The sequence below is a fragment of the Enhydra lutris genome, unplaced genomic scaffold (assembly GCF_002288905.1).
Source record: "Enhydra lutris kenyoni isolate GAN:26980312 unplaced genomic scaffold, ASM228890v2 scaffoldscaffold5, whole genome shotgun sequence".
In the NCBI taxonomy this organism is placed as follows: Eukaryota; Metazoa; Chordata; class Mammalia; order Carnivora; family Mustelidae; genus Enhydra; species Enhydra lutris.
Genome location: NW_019154089.1, coordinates 12,762,335 through 12,777,516, shown reverse-complemented (window position 1 = coordinate 12,777,516; position 15,182 = coordinate 12,762,335). Strand labels below are relative to the sequence as shown.

Below are 15,182 nucleotides of genomic sequence, written 5' to 3'. Positions count from 1 at the left end.
AGCCTGAACCAGGGCTCGATCTGACCCTGAGATCATGACCTGAGCCAAAGGCAGACTCTTAACCGATTAAGCCACCCAGGCACCCTAAAACAATTTCTTAATAAGATCAAATACCCAGTGTTCATACTTACGTGTCTTGTGACGTTTCTCCCCTTACTTTTGGTTTTCTGAATCAGGCTCCAAACCCAGTCCACATGTTACATGTTTTGACAGATGTTGTAAGCCTTCTAGATGAGTTTTCTGGCCCACAGTGTCTGTAGTGCTGCTATTGAGAAACCCTGTTGCTGGTGGTATTTAACATTTTTTTTAATCCCTCTCATTCCTGTAAAGCAGTGGTTAGATAGCAGAGCTTGATCAGATCCAGGTTCGGTGATTTCTCAAGAACATCTCCTGGGTGTTTCTGGAATTCCTGTTGTATCCCGTTGGGGCTGAGGGTGGAGGTGGTGTGAGGTCAGCTTTTCTCTTCTGTGTGAGGTGAAAATTGATCTGTGGGTTTTGTGGAGGGTCTAATGCTTTCCTTCTCAAGTTCTGCATTAGCTAGTGGTTTTAGCGTCTGGTAATGATCATTAGGCAGATTGATTATTTCATTTAGATTTTGTCATTATTTTTATATGTGTTCAGTGAAAGCTTTCTCTAAAGAACTGCTCTTCATCATTTACATCCCAAGGTACAGTACACACAAGAGACTTAAAAAAAAAAAAAAAAGCCCTTAGGAGAACAATGATTCGGTTCTGAGGTGACTTGTGTATAAGTAGCATTATAAACTCGTGGGTTTTTATCAGAGACGATGTGTAACAACTCCTGAGTCGTTCTTTTTGACGCCCGTACGGTTCATCTGAGGCTGGTGGGAGCCTCCTGAAGTTGTATCCCGTACCCTGTGGACACAACCACCTTAGTTTTCTTTGCTTTCAGGTAGGACGAGGTGTTCCAGATCCGTCTTCCACACTTTCCGCCCCTGACCTACACTCAGACATTTCTCCAAGGTGGTCTGCTTCCGTTTAGTAGGAAAATTGTATTCCGAAACCATAAGCAGCCATGCCCAGTTTTTGAAGTTTTCGCAGAAAGAGTGAGGAACCTATAAGAGACGCAGGTGCACGCAGGGGGACCCATGTCTTCCCCTTGGGGGTGACCACCTGCCACTGCATTTTTACCATGAAACAAATTAAATCCCAACTCTTCCTTCTCACACGGTGTGTGCTCGAGAGTCCCTTCACCTCTGCAGACCTTGCCTGAGTCTCATTCCTCATCCTTCTCATCTGGGGTGCAGGAGGCTTCCCGCCCCTGTCGAATTCTTCCCCGTGTCCCTGCCGCCAGCACAGGCTTCTGCAGGAGGAGCGTCCGGCTCAGGACTTGGCAGCAGGTCGCTCAGGGCTCCCGAGGTCGCTCTGGCCAGAGCTGCCCCTGAGAGTTGGTCCTGTGAGCCCAGCGGGGTCCTTCCACCCCTTCCGGAAGGATGTGTGCCTCTGAGGGAATGTCTCCTCATGCACAGACCCCTCACTCGGGGTTGCCAGTTTTGTAAGATGTTGCCCACGGTGTTCCTGTGCTCTCACAGACTGAATAGACGGAGAACAAATAGATCCAGGGGCCAGAATCTGAGACCCCTTATCATAGGACCCAGCCCTAGTCTGTCTCTGTGGTCTGGGGCCAGGCCCGCCAGTAGCCCCAAGCTGCTGAGAGGCCCTGCAGAGGGTGGGCTCTGACTGGTGTCTGTGGACCTCACCAGACGCCGTGCACCCCTCAGCCACAGAACTCAAGGCCTCAAACACAGCTGACCCCACATTTACTAGGCGGGGGAAGGAAAGGAAGGCGAGTGGTGGGAAAAGCCCAGTGACATTTTTGAGTTCAAAATGGATTTTTATATGCTAGCAAAGTTAATTGCACATGGCCCGAAAGCCAGTCTGGGCTTCTAGACTGTTCCAGTCTTTTCACAGGGCAGGAAAACATAGTTCTGGTTGTCACTCTGTACAAGTAATACTCCTCGTCTGTTGTTGGGGGTGTCATCGAGCCTCTGTGGATGGCACTGCTGGGGCAGTGAGGGGCGCTCTGCAGAGACCCCCTCCTAGCAGCACCCAGGCATTTTCTCGCACAAATCTCAAGACTGGCTTTGAAAAATCCTAACGTCAGCAGCCTTTAGGCCCTGTCTGAGAATAAAACGCACTTCTTATGTCTACTCAGTGTTTCTTATTTGCAGCTGGGTTACAAGTCCCAGCTGCCTCCTTTCTGTGAGTGCAGGGGGGAGTGGGGAGTCTGCAGTTAGCTTCATACAGGGCAGGCCCGCGGGGCCCCAACCTGTCGCGCCAAGCACATCACTGCCGGAGCAAACACAGGTCCCTAGGAGTCAGGGAGCCAGACGGGGTGACCATGAATGTCCGAACAAGAAAAGACCTAACTTCAATGTCGTCGTTTTTCTTTCTGGGGCATTGAGCCCAGATCCCTGTTCTACAAAGCAGAGGTGAAGTAGCTGAATGGAGCTGGGGCACCAGAGCCAAGGGTGGGGGGCTCTTTCCATGCCCTGTCCCCACAGCAACTCCAGGGCTCCCAGAAGGACTTTTTGGGAGTTGCTGGTGGCAGACAGAATGGCGGACTTACCCTGGCTCTTGGCTCCCTTCCCCTCTTTACCCACTGAGCCCCGGAAGTGCCAAAGCAGTGGGAGGATGGGTGGTGAATCTGAGAGCACACTGGGGCTACAGAAGGTGTGGGGGCAAGAAAGCCAGTTGCCACTGCTGGGGGACGGCTGGGGTGTCATGTCCTCTCCTCTCTCCCGGATCACATCCCAGAAAGCGTAGAAGGGTAGTGCCAGCCCATTGTCCCCAGGTCAGGGGCTGACCCCAGGGCTGCTTCGCATCCGTGATGGGGTAGGTGCTGGGACTACAGGGCCAGCCGCCCTGCCAGCTACATGGAGTTCTCTCTTCCGTGCTCAGAAGGCAAGCTGCTCGAAATCCAGGCAAGTCAGAACAGTGAAAATCCACGCATAAGAACACGGTGATGGGGACACAGGTATAGGGGTGCTCCCTGAGGGGCACAGTCACTTGCCGAGGTGGGGCGGTGGAGAGATGTTGAGTCCCAGGGCAGCTCAGAGCATCTCCCACACTGGCCGCTGACCCGCCAGGATTTAGCTCCCCTCGCTGTGGGTGCTTGCTAGAAGTCAAGGGGGTAGATGCGCAAGAGGACATGGGATCCCAGGAAAAAATAATAAGAGGTGAAATAAGGTGGTAGAATTCTGACCCAAGATTACCGTACAATAAATGCAAATGGGTATGAGCACCTGGGTGGCTCAGTAGGCTGAGTGTCTGCCTTTGGCTCAGGTCATGATCTCAGGGTCCTGGGATCGAGTCCAGCATCGGGCTCTCTGCTCACCAGGGAGCCTGCTTCTCCCTCTCCCTCTGCCCTTCCCTCCGCTTGTGTGTGCTTTCTCTCAAATAAACAAAATGTTTAAAAAAATGTGAATGGATAAACTCACTAATTCAAAGATAAGAGGTTTTCAGATTTAAAAAAATATTTGGCAGTATATTGTCTGCAGGAGGCATAAAGCAATACAGAAATGTTTAATATTAATTTAGAGAAAGAGAAAAAAGAATTTTAAAATGTCAAGGTGGACAAAGGCAATATTATAATATTATACTTTGGTAGGAGGAACAATCTATTAAGAAGAGATAATGATAAATCTGTAAATATTGCCACATATATCTAAGGTGGCTATCAACAGGATTAAGAGGAGAAATAAATAAATCTGCAGTTGTAATCAGAAAGGTTCTATGCCCTTCTAAGAAACTGACAGACCAAGGGTGGAAAAAAAGCAAAGTTAATTGTAAACAATTAACACACCGTAGATTATTTATTTATATACACATATTTATATACACATTTACAAAAATCAGCTATGTACTAAGCCACAAAAAATGCCACAATTTCAAAGAATCAGCATCATTGAAGCCATAGGTATTTGGCCATAATGTAGTAGTAACTGAAATACAAAACAAAAGAACACTCCTCACCCCATGCTTGTTTGCTGAAAGGCATTTAGTAGTGACTATCTACTATATCATTAGTAGTGACTGTCTGGGGGTAAAGAAAGGAACACAAGAGAAATTAAAAAATACTTAAAACTGGGGGCTCCTGGTTGGCTGTCAGTGAAGCATCTGCCTTCAGCTCAGGCAGGTCATGATCTCGGGATCCTGGGATTGAGTCCCGCATCGGGCTCCTTGCTCAGTGGGGAGCCTGATTCTCCCTCTCCCTCTGCCTGCTACTCCCCGTTTGTGCTCTCTTTTTTTCTCACTCACTCTCTCAAATAAAAATCTTTAAAAAAGACAAATTTATCTTCTAAAAAAATACTTAGAACGGAAATTTAAACATTAAAAGTGTCCAAAAATTCTGGGAAAGTAGTACCTCCAGGAGAATTTATAGCTTTAAATCATTTATCCAAAAACAAAGACAAAAAAGACTGAAACAAGAGGGAACTAAAACACAAAAGAAGGAAGGCCTTAATAATGGTAAGGCTAAACTCAAGGAAGCGGAGGACAAAAAGGATGAGAGAAAAAGAAGATTAAGCAAATTCTAAACTTATTCTTTGAAAAGTTGAATGAAGTGCACTATTAATTCAGACTGGTTAAGGAACGTCTGGGTGGCTCATTCGATTAAGCATCTGACTCTTGATCTTGGCTCAGGTCTTGCTGTTAGGGTCATGAATTCAAGCCCAATGTAGGGCTCCATGTTAGGTGCAGAGCCTGCCTGAAAATAACAACAACAAGGATCAGACTGGCTAGCAAAAGAGTGAAAAAGCAGGTAGAGATATAACACACTGAATGAAGAAGGAAGTCAGAAGGGACTGAGTGAAGGTTTGGGCCATCCACAGGCTTCACCAGAGTCTGATTGGCATGAGGTGGATGTCCCCACAGAGGGTGGCCTGGCGTGGCGTGTCAGAGCTGGAAAAGCGGACATCTCCACAGGGACGGGGATGTCTGTAGAGATGAGAGACTTGTTACATGCAGAGAGATGGATTATGTAGGTAAATAAAGGGCAAAAGCCAGGTTTCACCTGGTTGGGGAGGAAGCTATAAATATGGCAATGGAAAAATGAGGTTCAACTCTGTGGCATTGGATTGGAACTGGTGATGTTGGTGTGAACTCTTCATTTTCAATATAAATAGAGAGAGGGATAAGCCAAATCTTAAGTAAGATTGATCTAGGACTAAAAAGACGGTTTAACAATAGCATGTCTTACTGCACGGATAAAAGTAGAAATTCACAGAAATTTCTAATTTTTTTCAATTTTCTCAAACTGGTAATTATATTTAATTATTACTACTAATTCAATTTGGTGTATTTTTAAAAAGATGTATTTATTTGAGAGAGAGAGAGCATGCATGCACACGTGCCCACATGAGGGGGAGGGGCAGAAGGAGAGAATTTCAAGCAGACTTGAGTCTGCTGAGTGTGGAGCCTGATGTGGGGCTCGATCTTATGACCCTGAGATCATGACTTGAGCCGAAATCAGGAGTCAGACACTTAACGGACTGAACCACCCTGGCGCCCCTCAATTTGGTATTTTTTTTTTAAGATTTTATTTATTTATTTGACAGACAGATTACAAGTAGGCAGAGAGGCAGGCAGAGAGAGAGGAGGAAGCAGGCTCCCTGCTGAGCAGAGAGCCCGATGTGGGGCTCGATCCCAAGACCCTGGGATCATGACCTGAGCCGAAGGCAGAGGCTTTAACCCACTGAGCCAGGCGCCCCAATTTGGTATTTAAAATAATGTAAAGACTCACAAAACACTAGAAGTAGAAAGGAAACAGAAACTCAACAAGATTATATAAGAAAAATGTATAGCAAATATCCGTGGTAGAGAAACTCTGACCCCTTGTTAAAACAGGGAACCCACCAAGCAAGCCTACTCTCGTGGCTGCCTTGGGAGAGTCAGAGAGGCCTGGTGTTGCGCCAGGCCAGGAAAGAGCAGGCTTAGAAAGGAATCAGCAGCCTTTAAGAACTAACACAGGGTTCAGCAAAGGTATTAGTGCAGGATAACAAGTGTTGTTATACCAGTGCTAGCCAACGAGAACATGGAATAGAAAATAAGATACCATTTACAATAAAAACACTACTATAAGGTATTTAGGAATTAAACTAGCAAGGGACACAAGAATGTTATTGACAATGATTAGAACTCTATTTCAGGACACCAAGAGCACGTAAATAAACGGTGTTATGCTATTTTCATCATATGGGATTGCCAAAAATTATAAAGAGGGCAATTTTCGTGAAATTAATGTATAAGTTCACTACAATTCCAATCAAAATTCCATCAGGACCTTTTAAACAAGTTAACAAAAACTGTTCTAAAATTTATGCACAAGAATTAAAAGCTGGCTATAAATAACTGAGTCAGTTTTGGAAAAAAAAAAAAGTAGAACGAAATTGGCAGGGTATAGGGTTGCTCATTCCATTACATCCCAAAAGTCGGGATGAAGCCTCAGTGAGAAAAACGGCGAGGTGATGCAGGGACACAGAAGGAAACTGCAGAAACAGACCCATGTCTACAGGGAGCTGGGTGTAGGACACAGGGGACAGCACCTGTGAATGACGGGAGTGGAGACTGTTTCATAGACAGTGGTGGAAAACTTAGGGAGATGAAGTTGGATCCCTGTCTTATGTCATGGGCACAGGTGCATTCCAGATAGATCCAAAGCCTAAGGGGGGATACATGAAACATAGAGACTTGTCTTTATGGTTTGGGCATGAAAAAGGACTTCTTACATGTCACTAAGACTCCCCCACCCCATCAAAGCACCTGACAGCAACAAGATTTGGCAAAGTACAACTGAAGGATTTCTGTTCAACAAAGAACACCATGGACACAGTTAAGAGGATATTGATCCAAAAACAAATGGCAGCTCATTAAAATGACGTGAGAAACTAAGGAGGAAAGATCTCCAATCCAGGAGGAACAATGAGAAGTCTACGTTTGCACAGATATGAGTAATGTCGGATTGGCCAAAAATGAACAAATACAGAACAGCTAATGGAGAAACGGCAAAACTCAGCCACCAAGGGGCGTGTCTAACATGGTGCCATCCTTCTGGAGAACCATACAAATAGTGAAGTTAAACTATATCAACGTCCTATAGTCAGGCATTCCCACTCATGGATGCTCATCTAGAGGATCCTTTCAGTGGGTGGGTGTCCATCAGGGTCCTGTTGGCTGGGTCAGAGAGTGGGAGGTAACGTGAAGGGAACAGAGAAGTGAAATGGAATCCCAAGCATTGTTAGGAACAGGGACCCACACACATAAGCAGCAACATAGATCTTAAAAATGTAGTGTTAGGTGTGGGGGTGGGGTGGGAGGGAAGGAATGAGATTTATAGCATAATCACTTTCTAAAAAAAGATGTATTAATTGATTTGAGAGAGAGTGAGCACGTGCATGCACAGAGGGGAGGGGCAGAGGGAGAGGGAGAGGGAGACTCAGGCAGACTCTGTGCTGAGCCGGAAGCCTGAGCACGGGCTTTATCCCATGACCCTGAGATCAGGAATTGAGCCAAAGCCAAGAGTCCCACACACTCAACCGACTACATCACCTAGGCGCCCCTAGCATAATCACTTTTGTGTAAATTAAGGTATCTGCTCACAAAACAGTATGTTTTGCAAATATATATATATATATATAAAATCTCAGGAAGGGTGGAGATGAGAGTGGACGAAGGGGGAACCACAAAACTAGAAGTTGAGAGGCATCCTAGCATAGTGGCTGAGGGCATGGACTCCAGAGCCTGGGTCTGAATCCCCGGTCTGCCCCTTACTAGCTCTGTTACTTTGGGCAAGTCACTTAACCTCTGAGGTTAAGCTTCCCCATCAGTTGAAAAGGGTCTGGTAGCTAATCCGCAAAGACAGCCCCAAACAATTCCGCCCCTCCCATCAGGGGGCGGGGACTTGTCACTGCTTTGACCAGTAGGATGTGAGGAAGGGACCCCTGACCCTTCTAAGCCCAGGCATTGCGCAGGACAGAAGCTTCTTCCCTCTTGAAGTCCTGAGCTGCCATGGGATGAGAGGGGCCCTGGAAGCCGAGATGCCAGGTGGAGACACAAGGCCGTGGGAGGAGCACTTGGCCCACCTGAGTGTCTGAGACAGCCAAGTGCCACCAGACTGCCCACGGACTGCCCAGCTGAGCCCTAGCCAACCCATGGAACAGGGAAATGCAGGGAAATGGTTGCTTTAGAGCACCGAATTTTGGGGTCGCGGTGAGGATCCCCAGAGGTCATTTTGAAAGTGCCGCCTCGCACGTGACTCCTGGGAAGAGCCTGGCTGTGTGTATGTACTCGTGGAATAAAGCAGAAGGACCCATAGAGGCTGACGGTGATAGAAGTCGTCATGCAGGGTTAACTCTGTTCTTTGCATCTCCTATTCACAAATACGATCAATAAAACCTTTGACGGGGTCCATATATTCATTTTCTAAATTAGGTGGCTTTGGATCCAGTAGGTGAAAAGTCACGTTCAAAAAGGAGAGTTTCTCAAAAGGAGCCGGGCTCCGCGGCTGGTCTCCTTGTATTGTCTTTGTGTATAGACTTCAGAGCCTCTGAGAAGGCACTAGATGGATGAGCTCCGTGACTCACGAGTCCCTCATTTCTGGGAATACAGACAACTGATAGACTATATTTGTTTTCCTCTGTAGCACTAGATCCAGAACTGGCAAAAAAAAAAATTTTTTTTTTTTTTTATCTGTGATGAATTCTCCATTAGCCATAGGCTCCATGGTCAGGAAATGGAAGAGTAACTGAAATGGACACGTGATTCAAAGATCTCAATCAAGTCAGTAATTTCAACCTCCAGAAGGATCTCTTACTGTTCTTTTTATTCCAAGCACAGTATGCTCAATAAATATCTGTTGATTATTTAAAATCAGTCCCTCTTCTTTTTGAAAAAGATTTTAAACTATGTGTGTATGGTCCTTCAAATCATTTATTAAAGTTGTTTGTCAGAACCCAAGCTGGGGCAGAATAACAGACATCAGCCATGGTGAGTGGAAGGAAGGGGAGGGAGGGGCCCGGCCACTCACGCATCCACTTCTGGAAGCAAAGCCTTACGAATCTTACAGGGGTTGTCTGAGGCAGGCATTGCCCGCATCTTACAGAGGCAAAAAACTGAGGCTTGGACAGGTGGGCTCTCTTGTCCAGTGCAGAGCCAAGCTCAAGCCCAGGCCGCCTGACTCATGGCTCGTTCTCTCCCACGCTATGGCATTGGGAAGCAGGAAGACGGGATCACCCCACAACAGCTGAACGACAAGGGGAAGGCAGTAAACCCCTAGGCGTGGAGAGCTTTGTAAAGCCAAGAAAGGGGGACTGTAGAACATGCTGGTCTGTGCATTTCTGCCCGTGCATTTTGACACATTTTGAGTGGGTGTGCAACTGCCCAGCCATTACCTTGGAGTGCCCATTTCTCCTCACTCAAAACCTCGGAAGCCCCAGGCCTCATGCAGTAAGTAGCCTGCCAGTCCGTAGACCCTCCCCATGCTTGGCCGGGGGAATGGTGTCTAGCCAGGTGCGTCCGGGTTCCCACCTCTGGTCCTAAAATAATCCCGAGCCCCGTTCCCTACCCAAGGCCCACCTCCTGACCCCTGAATGGCTTCAGAATCACAACCTACATATCGCCTCCAGCCCTAGGGCTTAGAGCTGTGTGGTTCATCTTCTGGTAGCTTCAGGGAACATTCTGGATCAGAGAGGAAAGGAAGCATGTGCTGATTTCCTTTCCAAGGTGTTTTCTCCCTGGTGAGAGCAGACTGAGGGTGAAGTTTCTGCGCAGGTCGAGCAGCTCCATCAGCTGGGCAGCGTGTCAGGGAAGGCGGAGACAGACCTGGGCTGCCGAGAAGGTGCCAGGAGGGGAACAAAGAGGCCACAAAGAGGCCCGGGGAGGATGTGGAGCCTCCAGCTGGCCACCAGCCAAAGTGCAGGGAGGCAGGCTGCTACTTTACTTCCCTTTCCCCCTTTGGCTCCTTCGTGCCTACAGATGTGTTACTTCCACTAAAGATGATGTAACTGTGAGGACAGCCCAGCCGAGAGGGACAGGCCACAGTGCTCAGGCACAGGGAAGGGGGGGCCAGGCCATGAAAGGCAAGTACAAGTCACTTCCAAGTCATGCCATTTATTTTGTCTTTATTGGATTTTTCCAGCTCATCTGAGCTTCTGCTCCATTCTCTGGGCTGTAGAATTTGTGCGAACGTTCCGGGTTCTCTGGAACCCCCAGATAAGAACATAGAAACGTGTGTGTGTGTGTGTGTGTGTGTGGGCATGCAAACACACACACACACACACACACACACACACATACACTCACAGGGTAGGCCAAGAGCTCTCTGGACTTGTTTTACTTGTCCCTTTCCCCCTCTGGCTTCACGGTCACACGTATTTGTCTCTACCAAATAGCCTCAGGATAAATGGTGAGGAAAGGATACATCCAGGAGGGTGGAAAAGCAGGCTGCTGAAGGAGTCGATGGTGGGGAAGCAGCGAACCCCCAGCATCCTTTACCAGCCCCTCCTTGCTCCTTTCCCTGCTTCATTCTTGAGTTTTCAAAAAGGAAGAAGCAGAGGAAGAGTTCAAGCCTGGCTGAGCCACTGGTGACCCGTGTGGCGCCTCTCAGTGGTTAGCAAGAGGTACCCTTCTTTTACGGCAGGTGCAGCCTGGCTTGGCGACAGACCCAGAGCTGGGACTGTCGCCCCCGCCCATCCTCTGCCTCTTGGCTGGTGCCTTGTGCTGCACGTTCTGTAGTTCCTTGCTCTCCCTAGCCTTGAACAATGTCAGGGCTAAAGCGCCAAGAAGCGATGAAGAACTTCATCAGCATCTCAGATGGGTCCTGGTGCTGTTAGAGCCCAGAGTCTCGCAGGAGGAGGAGCCGAGTTGGCGGTCTGGAAAGGGAGGCACCCACGCTGCTCTTGGCTGCCCGGACTGTACTGCACCCCCCGCCCAGGCGACTGATTTCTTGCATGTGGGCTCTGCTTTATTTCCCAGGGTGGGTGTGCAAATACGGGGGAAAGAGCTACGGTACAGACCTAGTACTGATGTGCCCACCTTTGCCGCGCAGGGTCCCCACAGAGCTGCTGGGCCCCTGTCTGCTTTTGATAATTTGAGTCACTATGTCTCATTGCATGAACCCAAACAGCAGGATTTCCTTGCAGCCAGCTCAACAGGAAATGATCCCGGGGATGTCCCACTTCCTTCATTCATGGAAGAGGCTGGGAGGATAGAGGTTACGGTCCTCTCCTGAATGCTCATGCCATTCCATTGGGAGGGGTCGCCCAGGTACCTGACAGCTCAGGGACCGAGGCTGGGTGGATGTTATTTATCCCCTCTATGGCAGGGCTGTCGTTCACCAGCGACCAAGTTGGACTCCTGGCTCTGGAAATGTAATGTGTGACAGCTGTGTGCAGTCAGTGGTGTCCAGCATTTTAAAAAGGTCAATTAAGAAACAGTGGATGGTGGTGTGGCTAATGACAGCCTGGAGGGGCGAACGGGGCCGAGGAACCAGAAGGGCTCAGGCATCTATTACCGGAGCGAGTGTCGAAGGGAAGCGTGGCAGGCAGGAATCTATTGTCATCAGCCATAAAGCACATCTGAGTTTTACAGCAGAGCGTGGTCCAGCTGTTCCCCTCCCCACGTGGTGCAGGGGGCAGTCTGTGAATGGGGGTCTCGGCAGGCAGAGGTGACACCCGCGTCAGACAGAAATCGTTACCCTCCTCGCTGCCTGCTCCTCTGCTCTTTCCACTCTCCCACTTGGGAAGCAGAAGGCAGACGCTGGAGTGATACTCAGAATGTGGGTCATGTTCTAGAAATCCATATTTTAAGCATTCCCCAATGCTGGGCTCTGCCTTTTCCTCCCGGGCGTGTAGGTGGGCGGCAGGGGACAGGCAGGGGAGCCAGCAAGGGCTTCCTCAGATGACCCATGTGCCCCTGGTTTCAGCGGGATGCAAACGCAGAGTGCAGGGTAGACCCTTTCCACTGTGATGGATAAAAGAGGGACATGAAGCCCTTAGGAAAAAGGTCTCTTTCAGCCTGTGACAGAATTGGCTTGTGGTTTGGGGAAGGCACTATGTGGGACTCATTTTTTTTTTTTTTTAAACCAGACAAAGGGGCTGTAGGCTGCTGGGACTAGCTTTTTGCCACATCTACCTGTCAAGCTAGAAATTCAATAGAGCAATGGGAATGCTAATTGATATGCAAAACAGGTCCAGGGTTCCTAGAAATGTCTAATGATTCTCTGGTTCCTTGCGAATGCAAAATTAAGACATGAACTACATGGAATGGGAGTAAGAACACCAACATTTTTACTTGCTCTCTCTCTCTTTTTTTTTTCCTATAAAAAAAATTCTTTGGGGAAACTTCACCAGTTTTATAATTTCAAAAAAAAAAAAAAAAGAACATTGCAATCAATGGGGTTTGTCTTTCACACACTGGATATTTATTATTAGAAAATAGTTTTTATCAGCCGGCAATACCAAACAAGTTGAAAGGAGCGTGCTTCTCACCTTATTTTTCTCCTTAATGAAATTTAAATAAACAGCTCAGTCAGGAGAGTCGCCACGCCTTTCTTTTTTTTTTCCCCCTTTAAAAACGGAATAAACGAAGTTTAGTACAAAACGGCCTTCAGCTATGCCTTGCTCTGCAGTTGTTATGTTGTCCCCTTGAGTAAGAGAGAAGGAGGAGATGAAAAAAGACCACTCTGGTTATCAAATTACCCCAAAGAATCTACAGTAGAAACCGGGAAACAGATAAACTCACCCAAAACCAAACCAGTCCAAACCAAGAAACCAGTTGTAACATTGGCTTTTTCATGGTGATTATCATCTGACTTTAATATATATCTATATCTATATATATATATATTTGAAATCGTAATAAAAAAGGAAGCATTGAATTGCATCTTTAGCAGGACAAGCTTCCTCATCTGTTACAGAGGTGTTCAGGAAATTTCATATAGTATCTGGTCAGTAAGCACGTTTGGCAGCTCAGCAAGTATCACGTGACTGCAGCATCCATGATTCCAAGTGAAATGGCGTTGCTTTCTTTGGGGCCAAGTCCATTGCTCGGGGTGAGGTGCTCCCACGGCTCTGGATGTCCCGAGACCTACGGCTTCAGGAAGGGTTTGGAGGTGGCTCAGTGCATGGCCCCAGTGCAGAAACTTCCAGAACCCCAAACAACGAGTCAGCAAACCAGCCACACGGACGTCAGACAATGGTCTCCTTTGAGTTCCTCTTGACAGAGTGGAGGCCCAGCAGGGACTGCTGGTTAGAAGGGACGCTGACAGACTTTGGGATGAGGAGAATCACTCTCTGATTGGTCCGACGCCATTCGTTGTACAATCGACAGTGGTACCTAAATGACACCTGAGGTCAGGAGAGGAAACACAAGGGAAGGTTTCAGGTCAGCGGAAGCTGATAATCAATCCAAGAAACAAACAGGTCATTGAAAACAGCTCCAAACAGCTGGTGGCAGTGAAGCGAGACAGGCCTCTTGGGGCAGCACCGCGCTGGCCGGCAGCTGAGTGTTGGCACCCACCGGAGGACACCCCTGTGTGAACACGGGCAGGGCTCCCGGGGGGCTTCCTTCCTTCCTCCTCAGATTGGAAACAAGTAGGATACGAATAGGAAATGAGGTTCCTTCAGAGGCTGGATTTAGCTTGGGGATAGTAGTGTTTGGGCCCCAAAGCATCAGTTGTGAAGCAGATTGGCTACAGGCAGCAAGGTGGAGTGAGTACAGCGCTAGCCCTCACCCTGGGGGTGGGACCTGAGCCATGTGTCTGTCTGGGCCTCAGCTTCCTCTCTCTTAAATGAGAGTGATGCTTGGGTGTCATGTTCCCTCCTGCAGGTTGGACACTGCACAATTCAACATTCAGACTGCCTATGACAGGAAGGGTACCCTTCGACTTGTGTCATGCACAACTCTTTCAACTGTACCAGCGGCCCCCAATTGGTGATCCCCAACTGCCTGCAGCTCAGTCGTTCTACAGCTTCCAGTGGGGGAAGCTTTGGTGTGGGCACCAAGTCCCTGGATAAACTCCTCCTGAGCTTCAGCCTGGGGTAGGGCCTACTTCCCTGGGCGCCTGCAGTGCCTCGTGCCTACCTCAGCAGGGCATCAAGTGCTTTGTCCGGCAGTGTATTTGTGTCTCTCTCTCCCTGCTCCAGAAGCATCTCGACAGCAGGGGTTGGGCCATATTCATCACTGCATGCCCAGTGCCCATCATGTGCCTGGCGCTTAGGAAGTTACTGGGTAGAGTTTGCTGAGTGAATAGCTACCTTACACTTTCTGATTGCAACTCTGTTTCAGACTCTCTTCTATGATCTACAACATTATGAGCAGTAAACTGATGGTCAATGGTCACGTAACTGTGCCAGAGAGTTCTTGCTTCCCATGGAAATATCCCGGAATGAGACACATCTGTGGTTCATTTTGGAGCAGGCTGGCGTCCGGCCTGAATGGACTGCCCAGGAAATTCAAATTCTATACTTCTGAAGGTTCATGGACTGTCTTTAAAAACAGGGGAAGGTCCCAGTTTGAGAGCATCCAGATGACTAGGTAGGTGCTGAGAAGGAAGATACCTGTGAACTTAGGCTGAGAGATGGCCCGGGATGGGCTGTTTAATCATGGGGGGTAGGTGCTCGGCTGACCCCAGGACAGGGTCCACGGTGGTCAGAGAGAGGGCCGATCCCATGGTTGGAGCCCAGTATTTCTGGAAGCAGAAGAGGGCACAGGCCCTGGATCAGAAAGGGCTTACTGGTTCTCTGGCAGGATCATGAAATTCAAGGCCGCTAACTAAAATTTCTGAGGCTAGAAAGCAGATGCCACAGGCCAAGTGCCAGAGAGATTTGGGTATGAAAATATAAGCTTTTAAACTCACACAGATGTGCTTTTCTCCAAAAGACCCTGAACATGCCAAAGCGGATCAGGTTTGGGGTTTGTTTTTCCTCCCTAAGCTTGGTTCTCGATGCATCTATTCTGTCCTTCTGCGGCTTGGTGCCGATGGCTGAGTGTGGGAGGGGCAGGTGGGGATGCCTTCTGCTCAGGGCCAAGAGCAGGGAGATGAGTTGAAGGCAGACTCGTACTAATGAGGAGCTGTGGCAGCTCAAAAAGACCAGAATCTGGAGATATTCTACGAAAGCTGGGTTTCAAGTCAAGAGACCCTCATTTGTATGTTAAGGAGCTGTG

The 15,182-nt window shown here is 48.3% G+C and overlaps 1 protein-coding gene across 1 annotated transcript in view; it reads right to left on the bottom strand.

Annotated features, from left to right (window-relative positions):
• Window positions 1–12,839: 12,839 nt before the first annotated feature.
• LOC111141193 (membrane associated ring-CH-type finger 3) overlaps window positions 12,840–15,182 on the bottom strand; it is a 134,988-nt gene continuing 132,645 nt past the window's right edge. Inside the window, exon 5 of the mRNA XM_022493585.1 lies at window positions 12,840–13,363. Within this exon, the coding sequence (XP_022349293.1) occupies window positions 13,205–13,363 (159 nt within the window). The 3' untranslated portion in view covers window positions 12,840–13,204. The remainder of the gene's footprint in view (window positions 13,364–15,182) is intronic.